The 18,447-nt window shown below is 45.7% G+C and overlaps 1 protein-coding gene across 1 annotated transcript in view; it reads right to left on the minus strand.

The window, feature by feature from the left end:
• Positions 1-3,056: 3,056 nt before the first annotated feature.
• The window catches only part of LOC139411005 (SET-binding protein-like), a 57,066-nt gene continuing 41,675 nt past the window's right edge, over positions 3,057-18,447 (minus strand). The window contains exons 5-6 of the mRNA XM_071156773.1: positions 16,913-17,966; positions 3,057-8,426 (exon numbers count right to left, since the gene is read on the minus strand). Coding sequence (XP_071012874.1) covers positions 7,954-8,426; positions 16,913-17,966 — 1,527 coding nt within the window. The 3' untranslated portion in view covers positions 3,057-7,953. The remainder of the gene's footprint in view (positions 8,427-16,912; positions 17,967-18,447) is intronic.

Raw genomic sequence — 18,447 nt, forward strand, 5'->3', positions numbered from 1 at the left:
GTTCCCTGTGGGGGATCATTAATAATATATGACTCTGTGGTATAATAGACCTGTCTACTAGAGAATTACCACTGACAGAAAGACAGCTGATTAACATAGCTGAAGGACTGAATGGATGAGATGGAGAGAAAGAGCGAGTGAGGGACGGGGGAGAGAGAGAGAGAATAGAGGAGGGAGGTAGAGACGGGAGGGGAGAAAGACTAGAGGAGGGAGGGAGAGAGAAAATAGAGAGATTAAGTAGGCTACCCTAACTAACGAGATGTATTAACTAAATGCTGAGAGCATTAATAACATTTAAACTGATCTGCTAATGAAGGCTCAGCAAATGAACAAAGGTAGAAATGCACCACACACACATATACACACAAACAGACTATGCAAGTACACACACACACACACACACACACACACACACACACACACACACACACACACACACACACACACACACACACACTCATACTAAAAAGACAGCTTCACTCACAAAACTGCCATGAGTCATACTGTCACCGTGGCAACAGAGGCCATCTCTATGCAGAGCAGATTCCTCCAGATCTGTACAGTGTTACAGGCTATGCGGAATAACTACTGTGTGACTCACACACCCAAAGGTGCTCAAAGAGGCCCCCTCTCTCTAACATGGCCACCTGTCCTTTATGTAGGGGATGTGAAAGAACTAGTGAAAACATCTGACCATCCACCATATTGCTTTCACCTATCCTATGTTTTCTGGTCAGTGCAGTTGAAGGAAAGGAGATAACCATTGTAAGCATCTGTAATCTATACAGATATACTCAAATCACTGCCCTGCTTTGTTGGTTTGTGTGTGTGTCGGGCTGTGGACAGTAATAGCCAGGGTGTAGTTTAATTTCGAACCACCAGAGGTCATCTCCAGTCTCTGCCATAGCTGTGTGGACCAGGGACAGTCTTTGGGTGAAGTGGCATGCTTTTAGGGAGTCCAGTGTGGACCAAATGGCTGTGTCCTAAATGGCACCCTTTTAACCAGGTCCCATACAGTGCCATTTTGGATGCACTGTGCTAGAGAGCAGGCCTACCTTCCATAGTGACCAGACATCAACAGTCTGTGGTGACGGAGCATATTATTACAGTATTTTAACCTTTACTGTCTAGTTCAACACATACGCAAATGTTTGGTACATCTGTCATTTCACTGTGCAACCTTTCATGTAGTTAGATCTGTGGAGAGAGTTGTGGTAGTCAGTAGATGCTAGAAATCACTACATCGCAATGGGGAACAAAATGAATGAAAAAAACTTGGTGAGCTACATATGTCCTTTATCTGGGGTTAGGGTTAAGGTTTTTGGTTTAAAATGCGTAAGGTGCCTGCCCCCTAGGGTCGCCTAAAGACGAGTGTACTGCTGAACAGTGCCAGCATGGTGAGCATTCACACATGGGCTCCTGAGGGGAGTGGTTTAAATGTGACACCACTGCAGCTCCGAGTTCCATCAAATAGGAATGATTTAAGCGCAACAACACTGGTGCCAACATTTCGATCAGCACTACACCAAACGCACAGAGACACATTTGGGCAGTTCACACTGCAACCATGGAAACAGGAGATTTTTACAAGGTGGCCGCGGCCAATGGTAAGGCACTTTGCTCTCAGCCTACACCAATCACAGAGTGGCCTGCAGCCCAGCCCACCCTGCATAGCTCCTGATGAGCTAACAGAGAGAGAGTGAGAGCGAGACAGTAGAGGGTATACTCTGTAGGTTACGCTAATGGTGGGGAAAATGTGTGTGAGAGAGACTAAGAGTGCCTGAGTGTGTGTATATGTGCGTGATGCACTGTAAGCTAGAAGAGTGTGTGAGAATGTAACGTGACAATGTGTGAGAAAACATGTATGTAAGTGTCAGAGGACGTGATAAGATGCTTCCTAGTAAAAACACGATACTGGGGCTCTGCAGCACTGCACAGCTTACTGCAGCCATCTAATTTACACACACAGAGGGTGACACGTAAAACGAGGCAGAAGAGGAGAGTAGGGGTCGGGTGTGTTTATCACAACGTAAATCACACCTGGAACACATTTTCAGCCAATCAGCATCTGGGACCAGAACTATCCCTTGTATAATCTGGCGCATAATAACACTTTCCTGCATGGCATTAAGCTTTCTGAAGAATGTTCCATTCTCCCTGATGAAGGTTACTGCCTGGAGGAGTTCCAAACGCTATCCTATTCCCTATATAGTGCACTACTTTTGACCAGAGCGCTGGTCAAAAGACGTGCACTATATAGGAAATAAGGTGCCAATTAGGACAAAAACCCCATGTCTCCATGTGGAAGGTTACCTCAAGGAAAGGCTGAAGAACAAACCCCATGTCTCCATGTGGAAGGTTACCTCAAGGAAAGGCCGAAGAACAAACCCCATGTATCCATGTGGAAGGTTACCTCAAGGAAAGGCCGAAGAACAAACCCCATGTCTCCATGTGGAAGGTTACCTCAAGGAAAGGCCGAAGAACAAACCCCATGTCTCCATGTGGAAGGTTACCTCAAGGAAAGGCCGAAGAACAAACCCCATGTCTCCATGTGGAAGGTTACCTCAATGAAAGGCCGAAGAACAAACCCCATGTATCCATGTGGAAGGTTACCTCAAGGAAAGGCCGAAGAACAAACCCCATGTCTCCATGTGGAAGGTTACCTCAAGGAAAGGCCGAAGAACAAACCCCATGTCTCCATGTGGAAGGTTACCTCAAGGAAAGGCCGAAGAACAAACCCCATGTCTCCATGTGGAAGGTTACCTCAAGGAAAGGCCGAAGAACAAACCCCATGTCTCCATGTGGAAGGTTACCTCAATGAAAGGCCGAAGAACAAACCCCATGTATCCATGTGGAAGGTTACCTCAAGGAAAGGCCGAAGAACAAACCCCATGTCTCCATGTGGAAGGTTACCTCAAGGAAAGGCCGAAGAACAAACCCCATGTCTCCATGTGGAAGGTTACCTCAAGGAAAGGCCGAAGAACAAACCCCATGTCTCCATGTGGAAGGTTACCTCAAGGAAAGGCCGAAGAACAAAAAACACACCAATGACATCATCAGCTTTCAATAAACTCATTTATTATTTCACACAATGAATAACATGAACAAGTTCAATTTCATCTTAATAAGTGCCCAATGCGGCCAGCCAGGAAAACGGTAGCAAAAGAACGAGCTTTTCCTCAGAGAAAAGAGAAAAAAAATGAAAATAAAGACGACAAGATCATGTTAAGTAAACATGACCAGAAGCATGCCAGCAGACATGGCTATACATATACAGTATATTGCATGTATATGTGCATATGACATATATCTGTATATGAGTGAAGGCAAATACAAAATATGTGTACATTTACACATACATACTAAGAAGGATATATGCATATGCATGAGCATCTAAGTATTTACTTATGTCTACATGTCAAATATTTGCCATTTTTAATATTCATACAATGTACAAAAATGCTTTATGAATTAAAAATCCATTACAAAAACAAACATATCAAACAATGTACAAGTCTTGCTCCAAATGCAACTGAAAGTCAACTTCTCCGCTCGTCTAAAATCGTAATGCATACAATCAAGTGGAGCATGCAAATAAAGTTAAACCCACTCTAGTAAAAAGGTTCAAATACACTATGTATTCCAACTCAAATATGCCAACACAGTTAAGAGCTCACTTTGTGCTCTTGCAAAGTACATTTATTGGTTTCCTCATCGACGCTTCGTCTGCGTGTTCAGCGTTGAACAACATTAAAGCTTGGAAACATAACATATATGTTAATGACTACACATATTATAGTAGAGACTGTGGCTGCTTCTCAAATGACTCCATACCAGTGCACTGCGTTTGAACAGGTTCTGTGGTAGTACACTATGTAGGATGTGATTTGAGGCGCATGCAGTATGATTCAGCTCCAGTGGCTGTCCTGGACTGGTCAGATTGGTCTCAGTGTAGAGGCAGAGGTCTTCCCTAACCACTGATCCAGGACCAGATGTTCCTTCGTCCCCCTGATGATGAAGATTAGGATTTAGGGTTGGGTAAACGTCTACCTGTAGTCATACCAGTCATACAGTTGGACCAGAGTGAATACAGAACCCAGTACATAACAAAAGACCGCAAAACCCAACTTGACCGTACGGGACTGTACTGGACCACGCGATGGGTCTTGTGTAGCGTTAAAGCAGAGGATCGGGACAATACTAGTCAGCTGTAGAAGGCACCGGAACATCGGCTGGTAGAGAGAGAAACAGACAGATCCTAGTGGCTTTAACTCAAACATCAGAGACCGGCCATGGAATATTGAGCTGCCAAGCCTATAGACCCCTTAAACCACATCTAGATTCATTAGACCAATCCTAGACTACATCTAGATTCATTAGACCAATCCTAGAAAACATCTAGATTCATTAGACCAATCCTAGACTACATCTAGATTCATTAGACCAATCCTAGACTACATCTAGATTCCTTAGACCAATCCTAGACTACATCTAGATTCCATAGACCAAACCTAGACTACATCTAGATTCCTTAGACCAATCCTAGACTACAACTAGATTCCTTAGACCAATCCTAGACTACATCTAGATTCCGTAGACCAACCTAGACTACATCTAGATTCCTTAGACCAACCTAGACTACATCTAGATTCCTTAGACCAATCCTAGACTACATCTAGATTCCTTAGACCAACCTAGACTACATCTAGATTCCTTAGACCAATCCTAGACTACATCTAGACCACACTCAGACCCTAGAAAGGTTTAGAGAGATCCAGGCCTCCTGTGAAAGGTGTAATTTGGTTATGAGATCCAGTTCAGGCTCAGTCTCTGCGCAGTGTGTGAGCTGACACACACACTGACAAGGACAGGTGTATTTTTGGTAATGCCCTCTGAGCAAGTCCCACACACACGAACACACTGCTGCACTAGGCACCCATTGGCTCAGGGGAGTAAAGCTGCTAGCCAATGAGGGTTCTTGGTCTTAGCTGAAGTGCAATGAGAGACACTATCATAGGCTGGCTCAGGCCCTGGGATCTCAACCTTGCGATGATTGTTTGACAAACATTCTAATTGATGGATGGATAGGGACTGACTTATGGGGTCTTGCTGGCTCTAATGTCAAATGTGGTCTAAGATAGGTCTGTGGTCTACGATAGGTCTGTGGTCTACGATAGGTCTGTGGTCTACGATAGGTTTAGGCTATACCAGCGTACGTAACTGAGTCCAGTTTGTATCCATGCAGGCAGAACACAACAGAACACAACAGAACAGACACTATTTACAACAGACAAACACTTCAGTACTGGAGCTTGACTTCTGATTAAGGCAGCACTGCAGGGAGCTGCAGTCACTAAAGTTGACATGAAATGATAGTCACTTTCTGCACAACGCTTTACAAATTATTACTGTTATTATTCACACTTCTGGTTAAATGACTTCATGTTTTATTGGGTAAATAAGACACTTATTTGTCTTTGTGGAAGGGTGGATTCCCTCAGACAGCCCAGGCCAGACCTGATGCATAGCAAACAACTACGTAAGACAGCATGGTTCCCAATACAACTCCCCTGGCACAGCCTGTCCACCGCCTGGGGCCTGTTTTCCATTTAAGTTCAGGGCCCCTTTCCCTGGCTCTTACCACCTCCGTTGCTCACAGCGCTCAGATATGAAAGGACTGGATGTGTGTAATAGTGTACGTGATGGATCCATTTTTCGTTCCCATAGTGCTTAACCAAGCCTTTTCACATCTGTTCACTCCAAAGAGCCAGGGTGAGCACAAGGGGCTTGCAACTGAAATGGAATCAGGCCTGTTGTACGTATGGCTGCAAAGGGACACAGGTAGTGCCCGCGTTGTGGTTGCTAAGACACACGTGTCGTAAATGCACAATCATAAGTACGTGGTTTCAATCGCAGTAACTTCTCCACCATTTTGAATTCCCCCAAAATGAGATGTGATGGTTTAAGAAACAAACATAAGGCACGTGCAGAACTGCTGGAGCTGACAAGACCCTCACAGAGAGAGGAGAGGCTTCCCAAGTTTACATTACATTTACAGGTCCCCAATGAAATACTGACCCACTGGTATTTTCTGAAATACTGAAGACATGATAGCTAGCTGGTGTGTTTAACTGCAGATTGAGAATGCTGACAACCCCACACCTGACAAGTCTGTGAAACACACATATCTCTGAGACTTTGGTTTTCCTATTCCAATCTTTACATTTTGTGTCATGTTATTTTTCAACCACTACTCAGACAGAATCTTTAGAGTACCACACACTCACTACAAAACACTGATCATTAACCCTCCTCCAGCTTCACTGTCCAATCAAATCTCAGACTTGGGCTTAGGTTTGACACCATTGGCTGAGCGTCCTGCATATTCAAATTGATTAAATGAATGCACATGTTTCTGAATGGATATTCACCATTGAAGTCAAGGCCAAAACGTAAGGCTAGAACAAGCATGTAAGTGCTGACTTTTGATTAAATGTAAGCGTATGTTTATATAGTGCATTAAAACCAAGGTTTCGTCAAACACACCTGATATTCCCATGTGTGTGATGGCCTTCTCATACACAAAATAAATGAATGAATACATGTGGTTCCTTCAGTCTGAAAACAAACAGGTCTTGAGTCCCATCCAGGTCTATTTTTGGTAATAAAACAACAATCCCGACGTTTATGGTCTATTGTACAACACTTCTATTTGATATAAGCCAGTACATGTAGATAGGCTGTCTTCCCCGTGGTAAAAAGTGGGTGAAAGTGGAGTATGCTCCTATGTACAGTTAGACCACAGCTGTAGAGACCTACAGCCAGGGAAGCTCAGTCCAACATATTGCCTTTAAAGTATCCATGCCCAGGACAGGGCAGGGGGAGTAGAGAGGGTGTAGAAGGGGCTAGTGGGTAGGGTGAGTTACTGGTCTTAGATCCTGTGGGTATGAGAGGTGAGGGATAGAAGGGTGAGTGGGGTAAGGTAGGTGGTCATTAACTAGCTTCATTAGAGAAGGCAAAAAAATGATCAGAGCTGCACAGTATCATATTATCCAATCACCACCCCCAGTCTGCTGGTAGAGACGTGGCTAATGCCACATTCAGATAAAGAGTATTATAAAGTACCATAGTATCTCATACTGTATAGTACCATAGTATCATACAGCATCTTATCAAAGAGTGCCGTATAGTATCAGATATTGTAGCATAAAGTACCATACAGTATCATATTATAGGACGGTACGCATCATTGTATCACATACATGTATGATAAGAGACTGTTCGTCCTCAGTGGCACTCTCATTCAGAGTGCAACACTCCTCCCCTCTTAACTCGTTCAGAGTTAAACACTACTCCTCTCCTAATGTTCCTTCATAGAGACCTACTGCAGTCACTCTCCTTATATCCAATCATAGAAGAAAAACAGACAAGCCATTAGGTCAAAGTGCACAGAGGTGGTCCCAGCATTGCTGTCTGTTTGGCTGCTATTGCTGTGTTCATCACCAAGTGGGTAGGTGGTAATTACCCAGTTGTAAAGGGGTGATTGCCAGTTGGATGCATTCACATGCTTTGAACTCGTTGAGAAACGCTGATTGGCTAATGGCCAACAAGCTTCGTTAACCATAAACTAAAAGTACCGCTATCATGCTTGTAAACAAATTATGGTGTTAAAAAACCATAGCTTTTTAAAAAGAATGTTTTGTTGTTGCATTTATTTGCTGAAAATGGTGTTATCGAGGTAATTTCCTTATTAGGTGCAACGATAGTTGCGTTTCCCACTAGTAATTACCAGTTGGAGAGGCGTTCCCGTGGATTTTTCCAGTCGTATGTGGTAAATACTACCTTCCCACTTGGTTTTGAATGCAGCATTTGACCAGTGTTGGCTCCTCTCACCAGCTCTCTGATAGCCCAGAGCTAATCTATCTATCTGCAACTGTGATGCTGTCTGATTGGCTAGTGGAAGGCCATATCCCCTCCCTCCTCTCTCCTGCACCTCCCCCTACGTTTCCTTCCTCTGGCCGGTGGGGGCGCCAGAGAGCGTGCTCGGTGCACCACCGTCTCAATGGCCACTGAGATAGAGTCGTGATTGGAAAACTCCAGAGGCTGGGGGATGGGACTTGGTCTTAAGCTCCGCCTACCCGGTAGGTCCACACACCTCTCCAACACCGGCATCCCGAAGCCCCTCCCTTCGTCCCTCCCATAACTGGTGGGTTCAGAATCATCAATAGGGTGTTTCCGGGGGCGACCAGGTCGCCTCTTGACGACGTTGTTGCCAGTCTTGGCCTGGCGCTGGAGACGCTTCACACGCAGGATCTTCTGCACGTGCTCAAAACTCCTCTGACTGTTGAGCACGTTGTTGAGAGAACACATCCTCCTGACCTCACCGTGGATCTGTTCCACCTCATGACGCTTATACCTCCTCTTACCTGAGAGAGAGAGAGAGAGAGAGAGAGAGAGAGAGAGAGAGAGAGAGAGAGAGAGTAAGTAAACAGAGAGAGGAGAGAGAGAGAAAAGAGAGTTATGTGATCGCACTTTGGCAATGTAAGATATTGAATGAAGATGGCAAAGCTCATTGACTTAACAGATGGAGAAGAGGAAGGGGAAAGAGAGGGGGGCATTTTACAAGACCACCATTTAACAAGATATTTGATATGACAATGAAACTAAGGCAAAATCAGAGGGGTTCACAAGACGATGTCAGCAAGAAAGACTTGGCCTGAATGCAAAAATTGGATGAGACATATGCAAATGTTGCTCATTGACAGAAACACTGTTTTTGTTTGAACTGCTTCCTGCTAATTTCCTCCATATTCAGGCCTACATTGCAGATGAGACAGAAGTAGAGATTACATCCTGTGCTAAAGAGTGGAGAGGAGAGAGAGTGATGGAGAGAGAGAAACGTTTCCCAGCCCAATAAAGCCCCTTTGAATTGAATTGAATTGAGAGAGTGTGGAGCTTCCATTCTGCTAGCAGGAAATCCACAGAAATGTCTCCTTCAACCATTAAATGTGTCTCTACACAATAGTGTTTCTACGCATCTGGAGCACAGACTGGCAAACAGGCCAGACACACGCAACACACATATTCGCAATGCAAACACACACACACACACACACACACACACACACACACACACACACACACACACACACACACACACACACACACACACAGCATAAGAAGAGTGGCTGAGCAGAGGAAACTGGAGCCATATTGTTTCCTTCAATGCTGGTAAACTGGGCACTCTGCCCTTCATACACGCAGCTCTCTCTCTCTCTCCCTCCCTCCCTCTCTCCCTCCCTCTCTCTCTCTCTCTCTCTCCATCTCTCCCTCCCTCACCTTACACCCCCCCTCTTCTCTCTGGGCTACGTTCCCAGACTGGACCAGAGCCAAAATGGAAGAAAATCACAATCAGACATAACAGGCCCAAACCAGCAGCCTTTAAACGTGCTTGCTCTCTCTCTCTATATCCTCCATGCTCTCTCTCTCTCTCCCTCTACATCCTCCATGCTCTCTCTCTCTCTCTCTTTCTCTACATCCTCCATGCTCTCTCTCTCTCTATCCTCCCTGCTCTCTCTCTATATTCTCCCTGCTCTCTCCCTCTCTCTATATTCTCCCTGCTCTCTCCCTCTCTCTATATCCTCCCTGCTCTCTCCCTCTCTCTATATCCTCCCTGCTCTCTCCCTCTCTCTATATCCTCCCTGCTCTCTCCCTCTTGCTATATCTTCCCTGCTCTCTCCCTCTCTCTATATTCTCCCTGCTCTCTCTAAAATCTCCCTGCTCTCTCCCTCTCTCTATATTCTCCCTGCTCGTTCCCTCTCTCTCTCTATATCCTCCATGCTCTCTCCCTCTCTCTCTATCCTCCCTGCTCTCTCCCTCTCTCTCTATTCTCCCTGCTCTCTTCCTCTCTCTATATCCTCCCTGCTCTCTCCCTCTCGCTATATCCTCCCTGCTCTCTCCCTCTCTCTCTATCCTCCCTGCTCTCTCCCTGCTCTCTCCCTCTCGCTATATTCTCCCTGCTCTCTCCCTCTCTCTATATCCTCCCTGCTCTCTCCCTCTCTCTATATTCTCCCTGCTCTCTCCCTCTCTCTATATTCTCCCTGCTCTCTTCCTCTCTCTATATCCTCCCTGCTCTCTCCCTCTCTCTATATTCTCCCTGCTCTCTCCCTCTCTTTATATTCTCCCTGCTCTCTCCTTCTCTCTCTAAAATCTCCCTGCTCTCTCCCTCTCTCTATATTCTCCCTGCTCTCTCCCTCTCTATATTCTCCCTGCTCTCTCCTTCTCTCTCTAAAATCTCCCTGCTCTCTCCCTCTCTCTCTAAAATCTCCCTGCTTTCTCCCTCTCTCTATATTCTCCCTGCTCGCTCCCTCTCTCTATATCCTCCCTGCTCTCTCCCTCTCTCTCTATATCCTCCCTGCTCTCTCCCTCTCTCTCTAAAATCTCCCTGCTCTCTCCCTCTCTCTATATTCTCCCTGCTCTCTCCCTCTATATCCTCCCTGCTCTCTCCCTCTCTCTCTAAAATCTCCCTGCTCTCTCCCTCTCTCTATATTCTCCCTGCTCGCTCCCTCTCTTTATATCCTCCCTGCTCTCTCTCTCTCTATATATATATCCTCCCTGCTCTCTCCCTCTATCCTCCCTGCTCTCTCCCCCTCTCTCTATTCTCCCTGCTCTCTCTCTATATATATATATCCTCCCTGCTCTCTCCCTCTCTCTATATCCTCCATGCTCTCTCTCTCTCTCGCTATATATATATATATATATATATATATCCTCCCTGCTCTCTCCCTCTCTCTCTATCCTCCATGCTCTCTCTCTATATCCTCCCTGCTCTCTCCCTCTCTCTATATCCTCCCTGCTCTCTCACTCTCTCTCTATCCTCCCTGCTCTCTCACTCTCTCTCTATCATCCATGCTCTCTCTCTCTGTCCTCCCTGCTCTCTCTCTCTTTCTATCCTCCCTGCGCTCTCTCTCTCTATCCTCCCTGCTCTCTCTCCCTCTCTCTATCCTCCCTGCTCTCTCCCTCTTTATATCCTCCCTGCTCTCTCCCCCTCTCTATCCTCCCTGCTCTCTCCCTCTCTCTATCCTCCCTGCTCTCTCCCTCTCTCTATCCTCCCTGCTCTCTCCCTCTCTCTATCCTCCATGCTCTCTCCCTCTCTCTATATCATCTATGCTCTCTCTCTATATCCTCCCTGCTCTCTCCCTCTATCCTCCATGCTCTCTCCCTCTCTCTATATCGTCTATGCTCTCTCCCTCTATCCTCCATGCTCTCTCCCTCTCTCTATATTATCCCTGCTCTCTCCCTCTCTCTATATCTTCCATGCTCTCTCTCTCTATCCTCCCTGCTCTCTCACTCTCTCTATCCTCCCTGCTCTCTCCCTCTTTCTATCCTCACTGCTCTCTCTCTCTTTCTATCCTCCCTGCTCTCTCTCTCTTTCTATCCTCCCTGAGCTCTCTCTATCCTCCCTGCTCTCTCTCCCTCTCTCTATCCTACCTGCTCTCTCCCCCTCTCTATCCTCCCTGCTCTCTCCCCCTCTCTATCCTCCCTGCTCTCTCCCCCTCTCTATCCTCCCTGCTCACTCCCTCTCTCTATCCTCCCTGCTCTCTCTCTCTTTCTATCCTCCCTGCTCTCTCCCTCTCTCTATCCTCCCTGCTCTCTCTCTCCCTCTCTCTATCCTCCCTGCTCTCTCGCTCTATCCTCCCTGCTCTCTCCCTCTCTCTCCCTCTCTCTATCCTCCCTGCTCTCTCTCCCTCTCTCTATCCTCCCTGCTCTCTCGCTCTATCCTCCGTGCTCTCTCCCTCTCTCTCCCTCTCTCTCCCTCTCTCTATCCTCCCTGCTCTCTCTCTCTCTCTCTATCCTCCCTGCTCTCTCTCTCTTTCTATCCTCCCTGCTCTCTCGCTCTCTCTATCCTCTCTGCTCTCTCCCTCTCTCTATCCTCCCTGCTCTCTCCCTCTCTCTATCCTGCCTGCTCTCTCCCTCTTTATATCCTCCCTGCTCTCTCCCTCTCTCTATCCTCCCTGCTCTCTCCCTCTCTCTATCCTCCCTGCTCTCGCCCCCCTCTCCCTCTCTCGCTCTCCTTTTCACTGTGGTTCTTCAGTATCTCTGGGTGACAGTGTAACAGTACTAACACAGTACTAACTACCGATTGAGAAATGTGATAGACCAATAGAAATGTGAATAGTATATCTAAGATGACTTGAAAGACAACAAGAAGTATGACACACAAATTCATTCATAATCTGCCCATCATCGGTACTCACAGCTATCAAATGGCTTGCTGATGATTTCAAAAGACATAAACCGTTTACTCTTGACTCTGAAATTGTAAACTTGCCCAAAGGAATTGAGATCTTCATCATATTATGATCATGATTGAGTGTTTATATATATGAAAGATGTGATGGGAATAAAACATTTAGTGTTCTGTATAATAAAGCCTCCTGTCCATAGTGTTCTGTATAATAAAGCCTCCTGTCCATAGTGTTCTGTATAATAAAGCCTCCTGTCCATAGTGTTCTGTATAATAAAGCCTCCTGTCCATAGTGTCTGTATAATAAAGCCTCCTGTCCATAGTGTTCTGTATAATAAAGCCTCCTGTCCATAGTGTTCTGTATAAAGCCTCCTGTCCATAGTGTTCTGTATAAAGCCTCCTGTCCATAGTGTTCTGTATAATAAAGCCTCCTGTCCATAGTGTTCTGTATAATAAAGCCTCCTGTCCATAGTGTTCTGTATAATAAAGCCTCCTGTCCATAGTGTTCTGTATAATAAAGCCTCCTGTCCATAGTGTTCTGTATAATAAAGCCTCCTGTCCATAGTGTTCTGTATAAAGCCTCCTGTCCATAGTGTTCTGTATAAAGCCTCCTGTCCATAGTGTTCTGTATAAAGCCTCCTGTCCATAGTGTTCTGTATAATAAAGCCTCCTGTCCATAGTGTTCTGTATAATAAAGCCTCCTGTCCATAGTGTTCTGTATAAAGCCTCCTGTCCATAGTGTTCTGTATAATAAAGCCTCCTGTCCATAGTGTTCTGTATAATAAAGCCTCCTGTCCATAGTGTTCTGTATAAAGCCTCCTGTCCATAGTGTTCTGTATAAAGCCTCCTGTCCATAGTGTTCTGTATAATAAAGCCTCCTGTCCATAGTGTTCTGTATAATAAAGCCTCCTGTCCATAGTGTTCTGTATAATAAAGCCTCCTGTCCATAGTGTTCTGTATAATAAAGCCTCCTGTCCATAGTGTTCTGTATAATAAAGCCTCCTGTCCATAGTGTTCTATATAAAGCCTCCTGTCCATAGTGTTCTGTATAATAAAGCCTCCTGTCCACAGTGTTCTGTATAATAAAGCCTCCTGTCCATAGTGTTCTGTATAATAAAGCCTCCTGTCCATAGTGTTCTGTATAATAAAGCCTCCTGTCCATAGTGTTCTGTATAATAAAGCATCCTGTCCATAGTGTTCTGTATAAAGCCTCCTGTCCATAGTGTTCTGTATAATAAAGCCTCCTGTCCATAGTGTTCTGTATAATAAAGCCTCCTGTCCATAGTGTTCTGTATAATAAAGCCTCCTATCCATAGTGTTCTGTATAATTAAGCCTCCTGTCGATAGTGTTCTGTATAATAAAGCCTCATGTCCATAGTGTTCTGTATAAAGCCTCCTGTCCATAGTGTTCTGTATAATAAAGCCTCCTGTCCATAGTGTTCTGTATAAAGCCTCCTGTCCATAGTGTTCTGTATAATAAAGCCTCCTGTCCATAGTGTTCTGTATAATAAAGCCTCCTGTCCATAGTGTTCTGTATAATAAAGCCTCGTGTCCATAGTGTTCTGTATAATAAAGCCTCCTGTCCATAGTGTTCTGTATAATAAAGCCTCCTGTCCATAGTGTTCTGTATAATAAAGCCTCCTGTCCATAGCCTCTCTTCTACTGAGACAAAGAGTCATTAGTCTAATACGCTAAGCACTGAGTAGCAGCAATTTATTTGGTGCGGACACACACACACACATACACACACACATTAAGTAGCAGAAATTTACGAGCTGCATATATGCATCATAAAAAATGATGACCTTCAGCAGTTCTTCAGTGTCTATAGCTCTGTGACTGATCTGAAGGCAGTTATTCAGTGTCTATAGCTCTGTGACTGATCTGAAGGCAGTTCTTCAGTGTCTATAGCTCTGTGACTGATCTGAAGGCAGTTCTTCAGTGTCTATAGCTCTGTGACTGATCTGAAGGCAGTTCTTCAGTGTCTATAGCTCTGTGACTGATCTGAAGGCAGTTCTTCAGTGTCTATTGCTCTGTGACTGATCTGAAGGCAGTTCTTCATTGTCTATAGCTCTGTGACTGATCTGAAGGCAGTTCTTCAGTGTCTATAGCTCTGTGACTGATCTGAAGGCAGTTCTTCAGTGTCTATAGCTCTGTGACTGATCTGAAGGCAGTTATCCAGTGTCTATAGCTCTGTGACTGATGTGAAGGCAGTTCTGTTTTGCGTCCTCCACCCTACTCAATAAGATTTGGGTATGGTAAGATCTGTGTTTAAGGTACACTGCTCTCCAGAGCTTTCAGCCAACTGCAGGAGGAAGGATTCTATTGTTTGTGTGTGTGTGTGTACGCGAAGAGAAAATCACTCTCATTAACTCTGCAAAAAGGATGACCTGCTTTTATACAAATGATTATGTGAGAGATTGCTGTCAGCTGCAGTGGAACCTGCTGATTAGTGGGAGCACACCACACACACACACACACACACACACACACACACACACACACACACACACACACACACACACACACACACACACACACACACACACACACAGTTCAAATCAGGCTCAGATAAACACCCAATCACAGGGAGGAAATGATTTAGAAACACATTCAATCACACAAGAGTGGAGGATAATATGAATTATAGATCAGTGTGTGTGTGTGTGTGTGTGTGTGTGTGTGTTTTAATTGGGCTGGGGCTGGTCTGTGGAGCGTAGCAGTAAGTCATGCTGGTAGAGTGAGGAGAGACGGGGGAGAGAGAGGGAGGGGAGACAGAAGAGAGAGGGAGTGAAGAGGGTAGGTGAGAGAAGGAGGAGAGAGAGAGGGAGACAGGGGAGAGTTTATTGAGAGAGAGGGAGGGAGTAGAGGCCAGAAAGATAGGGGACAGGGAGAAGAGAGAGGGATGTGAGGGAAGAGAGAGAAAGAAGTGGTATAACCTGTCTGGGGCAGAACGAGAGATGGAGGAAGGAGAGAGAAAAAGGGGGGTTAGAGAGAGGGGGTAGTGTGTCTGTGAGTCACCCCCCGCGGGTCCCCCGGGGAGGGGGATGTAATCTAAGTGAGCCCCTGGCTTCTCTCCCCCTCCACTGGACTAGGCCCCACTCATTAAAGCCCTGGCTGGTGGCCAGCTCTGTTAACACAGCCACTGCCTTTTACTGCCTGTTTGGAGAATATAAATCACAACCTGAGAATCATATATCTCTGGGACCAACCATTGGCAGGCTGGGAGGAATGGATGGAGGGAGGGAGAGATTGGTGAATTATAGTCCTTTCCAGCCATGCGTTTCGTTCTCTCTCTCTCTCTCTCTCTCTCTCTCTCTCTCTCTCTCTCTCTCTCTCTCTCTCTCTCTCTCTCTCTCTCTCTCTCTCTCTCTCTCTCTCTCTCTCTCTCTCTCTCTCTCTCTCTCTCTCTCTCTCTCTCTCTCTGGCCAGATGTGCTCGCTGCACTCAGAATACAGAATGTACCAAAAACACATTTGTTCAGTATTTAGTGTTTTAGGAGCTGACTACCTCTTTGTCTGCTATAGGCTTACACATGTTCATCTGTCTGCTCTGAAAACTGGGCAGACATCTTATATGTTACCCATATCATATATATACAGTTTAGGTTTTTTTAAACGAAGAAGAAGAAGAAGGAATTACTGATGTTGTTTTCACTATAGAGACTGGAATTAATGCAGCGCATCGGTACAAAAAAAACAGATATCTGGAGAGAGGGGGCTGTGTTATAACACGGTAATAAGCCTGTTATTGAGTAGTAATAAGTTGTTATAACACGGTAATAAGCCTGTTATAGAGTAGTAATAAGTTGTTACCTGTTAGTGGGGCTGTGTTATAACACGGTAATAAGCCTGTTATAGAGTAGTAATAAGTTGTTACCTGTTAGTGGGGCTGTGTTATAACACAGTAATAAGCCTGTTATAGAGTAGTAATAAGTTGTTACCTGTTAGAGTGGGGCTGTGTTATAACACGGTAATAAGCCTGTTATAGAGTAGTAACAAGTTGTTAGCTGTCAGAGTGGGGCTGTGTTATAACACGGTAATAAGCCTGTTATAGAGTAGTAATAAGTTGTTACCTGTTAGTGGGGCTGTGTTATAACACAGTAATAAGCCTGTTATAGAGTAGTAATAAGTTGTTACCTGTTAGAGTGGGGCTGTGTTATAACACGGTAATAAGCCTGTTATAGAGTAGTAATAAGTTGTTACCTGTTAGTGGGGCTGTGTTATAACACGGTAATAAGCCTGTTATAGAGTAGTAATAAGTTGTTAGCTGTCAGAGTGGGGCTGTGTTATAACACGGTAATAAGCCTGTTATAGAGTAGTAATAAGTTGTTAGCTGTCAGAGTGGGGCTGTGTTATAACACGGTAATAAGCCTGTTATAGAGTAGTAATAAGTTGTTAGCTGTCAGAGTGGGGCTGTGTTATAACACGGTAATAAGCCTGTTATAGAGTAGTAATAAGTTGTTACCTGTTAGAGTGGGGCTGTGTTATAACACGGTAATAAGCCTGTTATAGAGTAGTAATAAGTTGTTACCTGTCAGAGTGGGGCTGTGTTATAACACGGTAATAAGCCTGTTATAGAGTAGTAATAAGTTGTTACCTGTTAGAGTGGGGCTGTGTTATAACACGGTAATAAGCCTGTTATAGAGTAGTAATAAGTTGTTACCTGTTAGAGTGGGGCTGGCATTGTGGATTGGCTCTTCTGTTTCTTGGCTCTTCTCTTTCCTGGCATTGTGGAATGACATCACCCCTTCCTCTCCAAACACTGCTAAGCCCCTTCTTCTGCCACGCCCACTGCCCTCCTCCCGCAATCTAAAAAGGTCAGAGGTCAGCTCTGGCCACTGTGATTGGCTCCTGTAGCTGCTCAGGAAGCTGCTCATTGGCTGTCCGGGCATGCGTGGGCGGAACTGGACATGGTCCATGGAGAGAGAAGAGAGAGGGTCCGACTCAAACATCGCTCCTCGGGACCCCCCTCTAGAGCCTCGCCCACCCCCCCTTTGCTGCTCCTGATGCTTCGGATTTTTCATCTCCCGCCTGTCAGTCAACAGGTTGAGCAGCCCATTGGTCTTGGCACCGCTGAAGAGCCCGCCCAGCTCCTGTCTGTCATGAGGTGAGAGGAGAGGGGTCTCTTCCTTGTGCTTGTGTTTGTGCTTGTGTTTCCTCTTGTGGAGCCTCACCCCTCCACCATCACCACCCAGGGATCCCAGTCCTTCTCCCCGACCAGAGGAAGCCTGCAGTGGGCCGCTAGACGTCCGTAGCTTGGCCCCGGCCTGGAGCTTGGAGTGGCCTCCAGAGTGGAACTTAGGAGGGGGGACAGCAGGCCTCATGAAGTGGGAGGGTGGTGAAGGGCTATGGGAATGGTGGGGCAGGTAGAGGGGGGGTGCTGGGGGGTAGTAGCCCAGGCTCAGAGGCGGGGCGTAAGGCATGGCATACGGTGCATAGTAGTTCGCCCCTGCCAGTGGATACCCAAACCCCTGGACAAAAGGCAGCTTGGACGTGATTGGCTCACTGGCTTTGGCGGGCCGGCCGCGCCTCCTCTTGGCCTTGAGCTCGGCGGTCCTGCGCAAGTAAGGGGCGGGGTCACAGGGGTAGGGGTCGTAGGTCAGGGGGTAGTAGTGGTGGTGGAAGTTGAGGCGGAAGATGGAGGGGTAGGGGTGCTGAGGGTAGCAGGAGGCGTAGCGTCGGTGAGACACATGTAGCTGCTGCAGCTTCACCACAACCTGGCAGAGGAGAGGAGGAGGAGGAGGCCACATCAGAACTGGATCATTTAACAGTACTGGATAATAGACTTAGGCAGTAATATTGTATACCGTGGTATTTGGAAATAGCCATGCAATGGTTTTTCCAATAGCGTCAATACTGTTGAAACAGTTTTTCAATACTTTTGAATATTTGTAGCTATTTTTTTTAAGGTCAACTTGCGCAATACGTTAGGAGATAAATAAGATTGTGTTCTTCATTTCACTTGTCACATTTGACATTTTGAAGCTTACCGTAGTTCCCCGGAACAGTTGAGCCAGTCATGTGTTTGTTTGTAAATAGCACAACGGGAGAAAGCGGAAGCTGTGTATTGACAGGGGTTTTATATTCAAAGTCAACCGTGTTTTTTTTGCTTCAATAGAGTGATCAGTGACGTGCAACTGTAGTTTTCCTTCACAGAAAATACATTAGTGCAACACATTGGGCAGAAAATATCTTCAT

This window comes from Oncorhynchus clarkii, chromosome 6, assembly GCF_045791955.1.
Source record: "Oncorhynchus clarkii lewisi isolate Uvic-CL-2024 chromosome 6, UVic_Ocla_1.0, whole genome shotgun sequence".
Taxonomy (NCBI): Eukaryota; Metazoa; Chordata; class Actinopteri; order Salmoniformes; family Salmonidae; genus Oncorhynchus; species Oncorhynchus clarkii.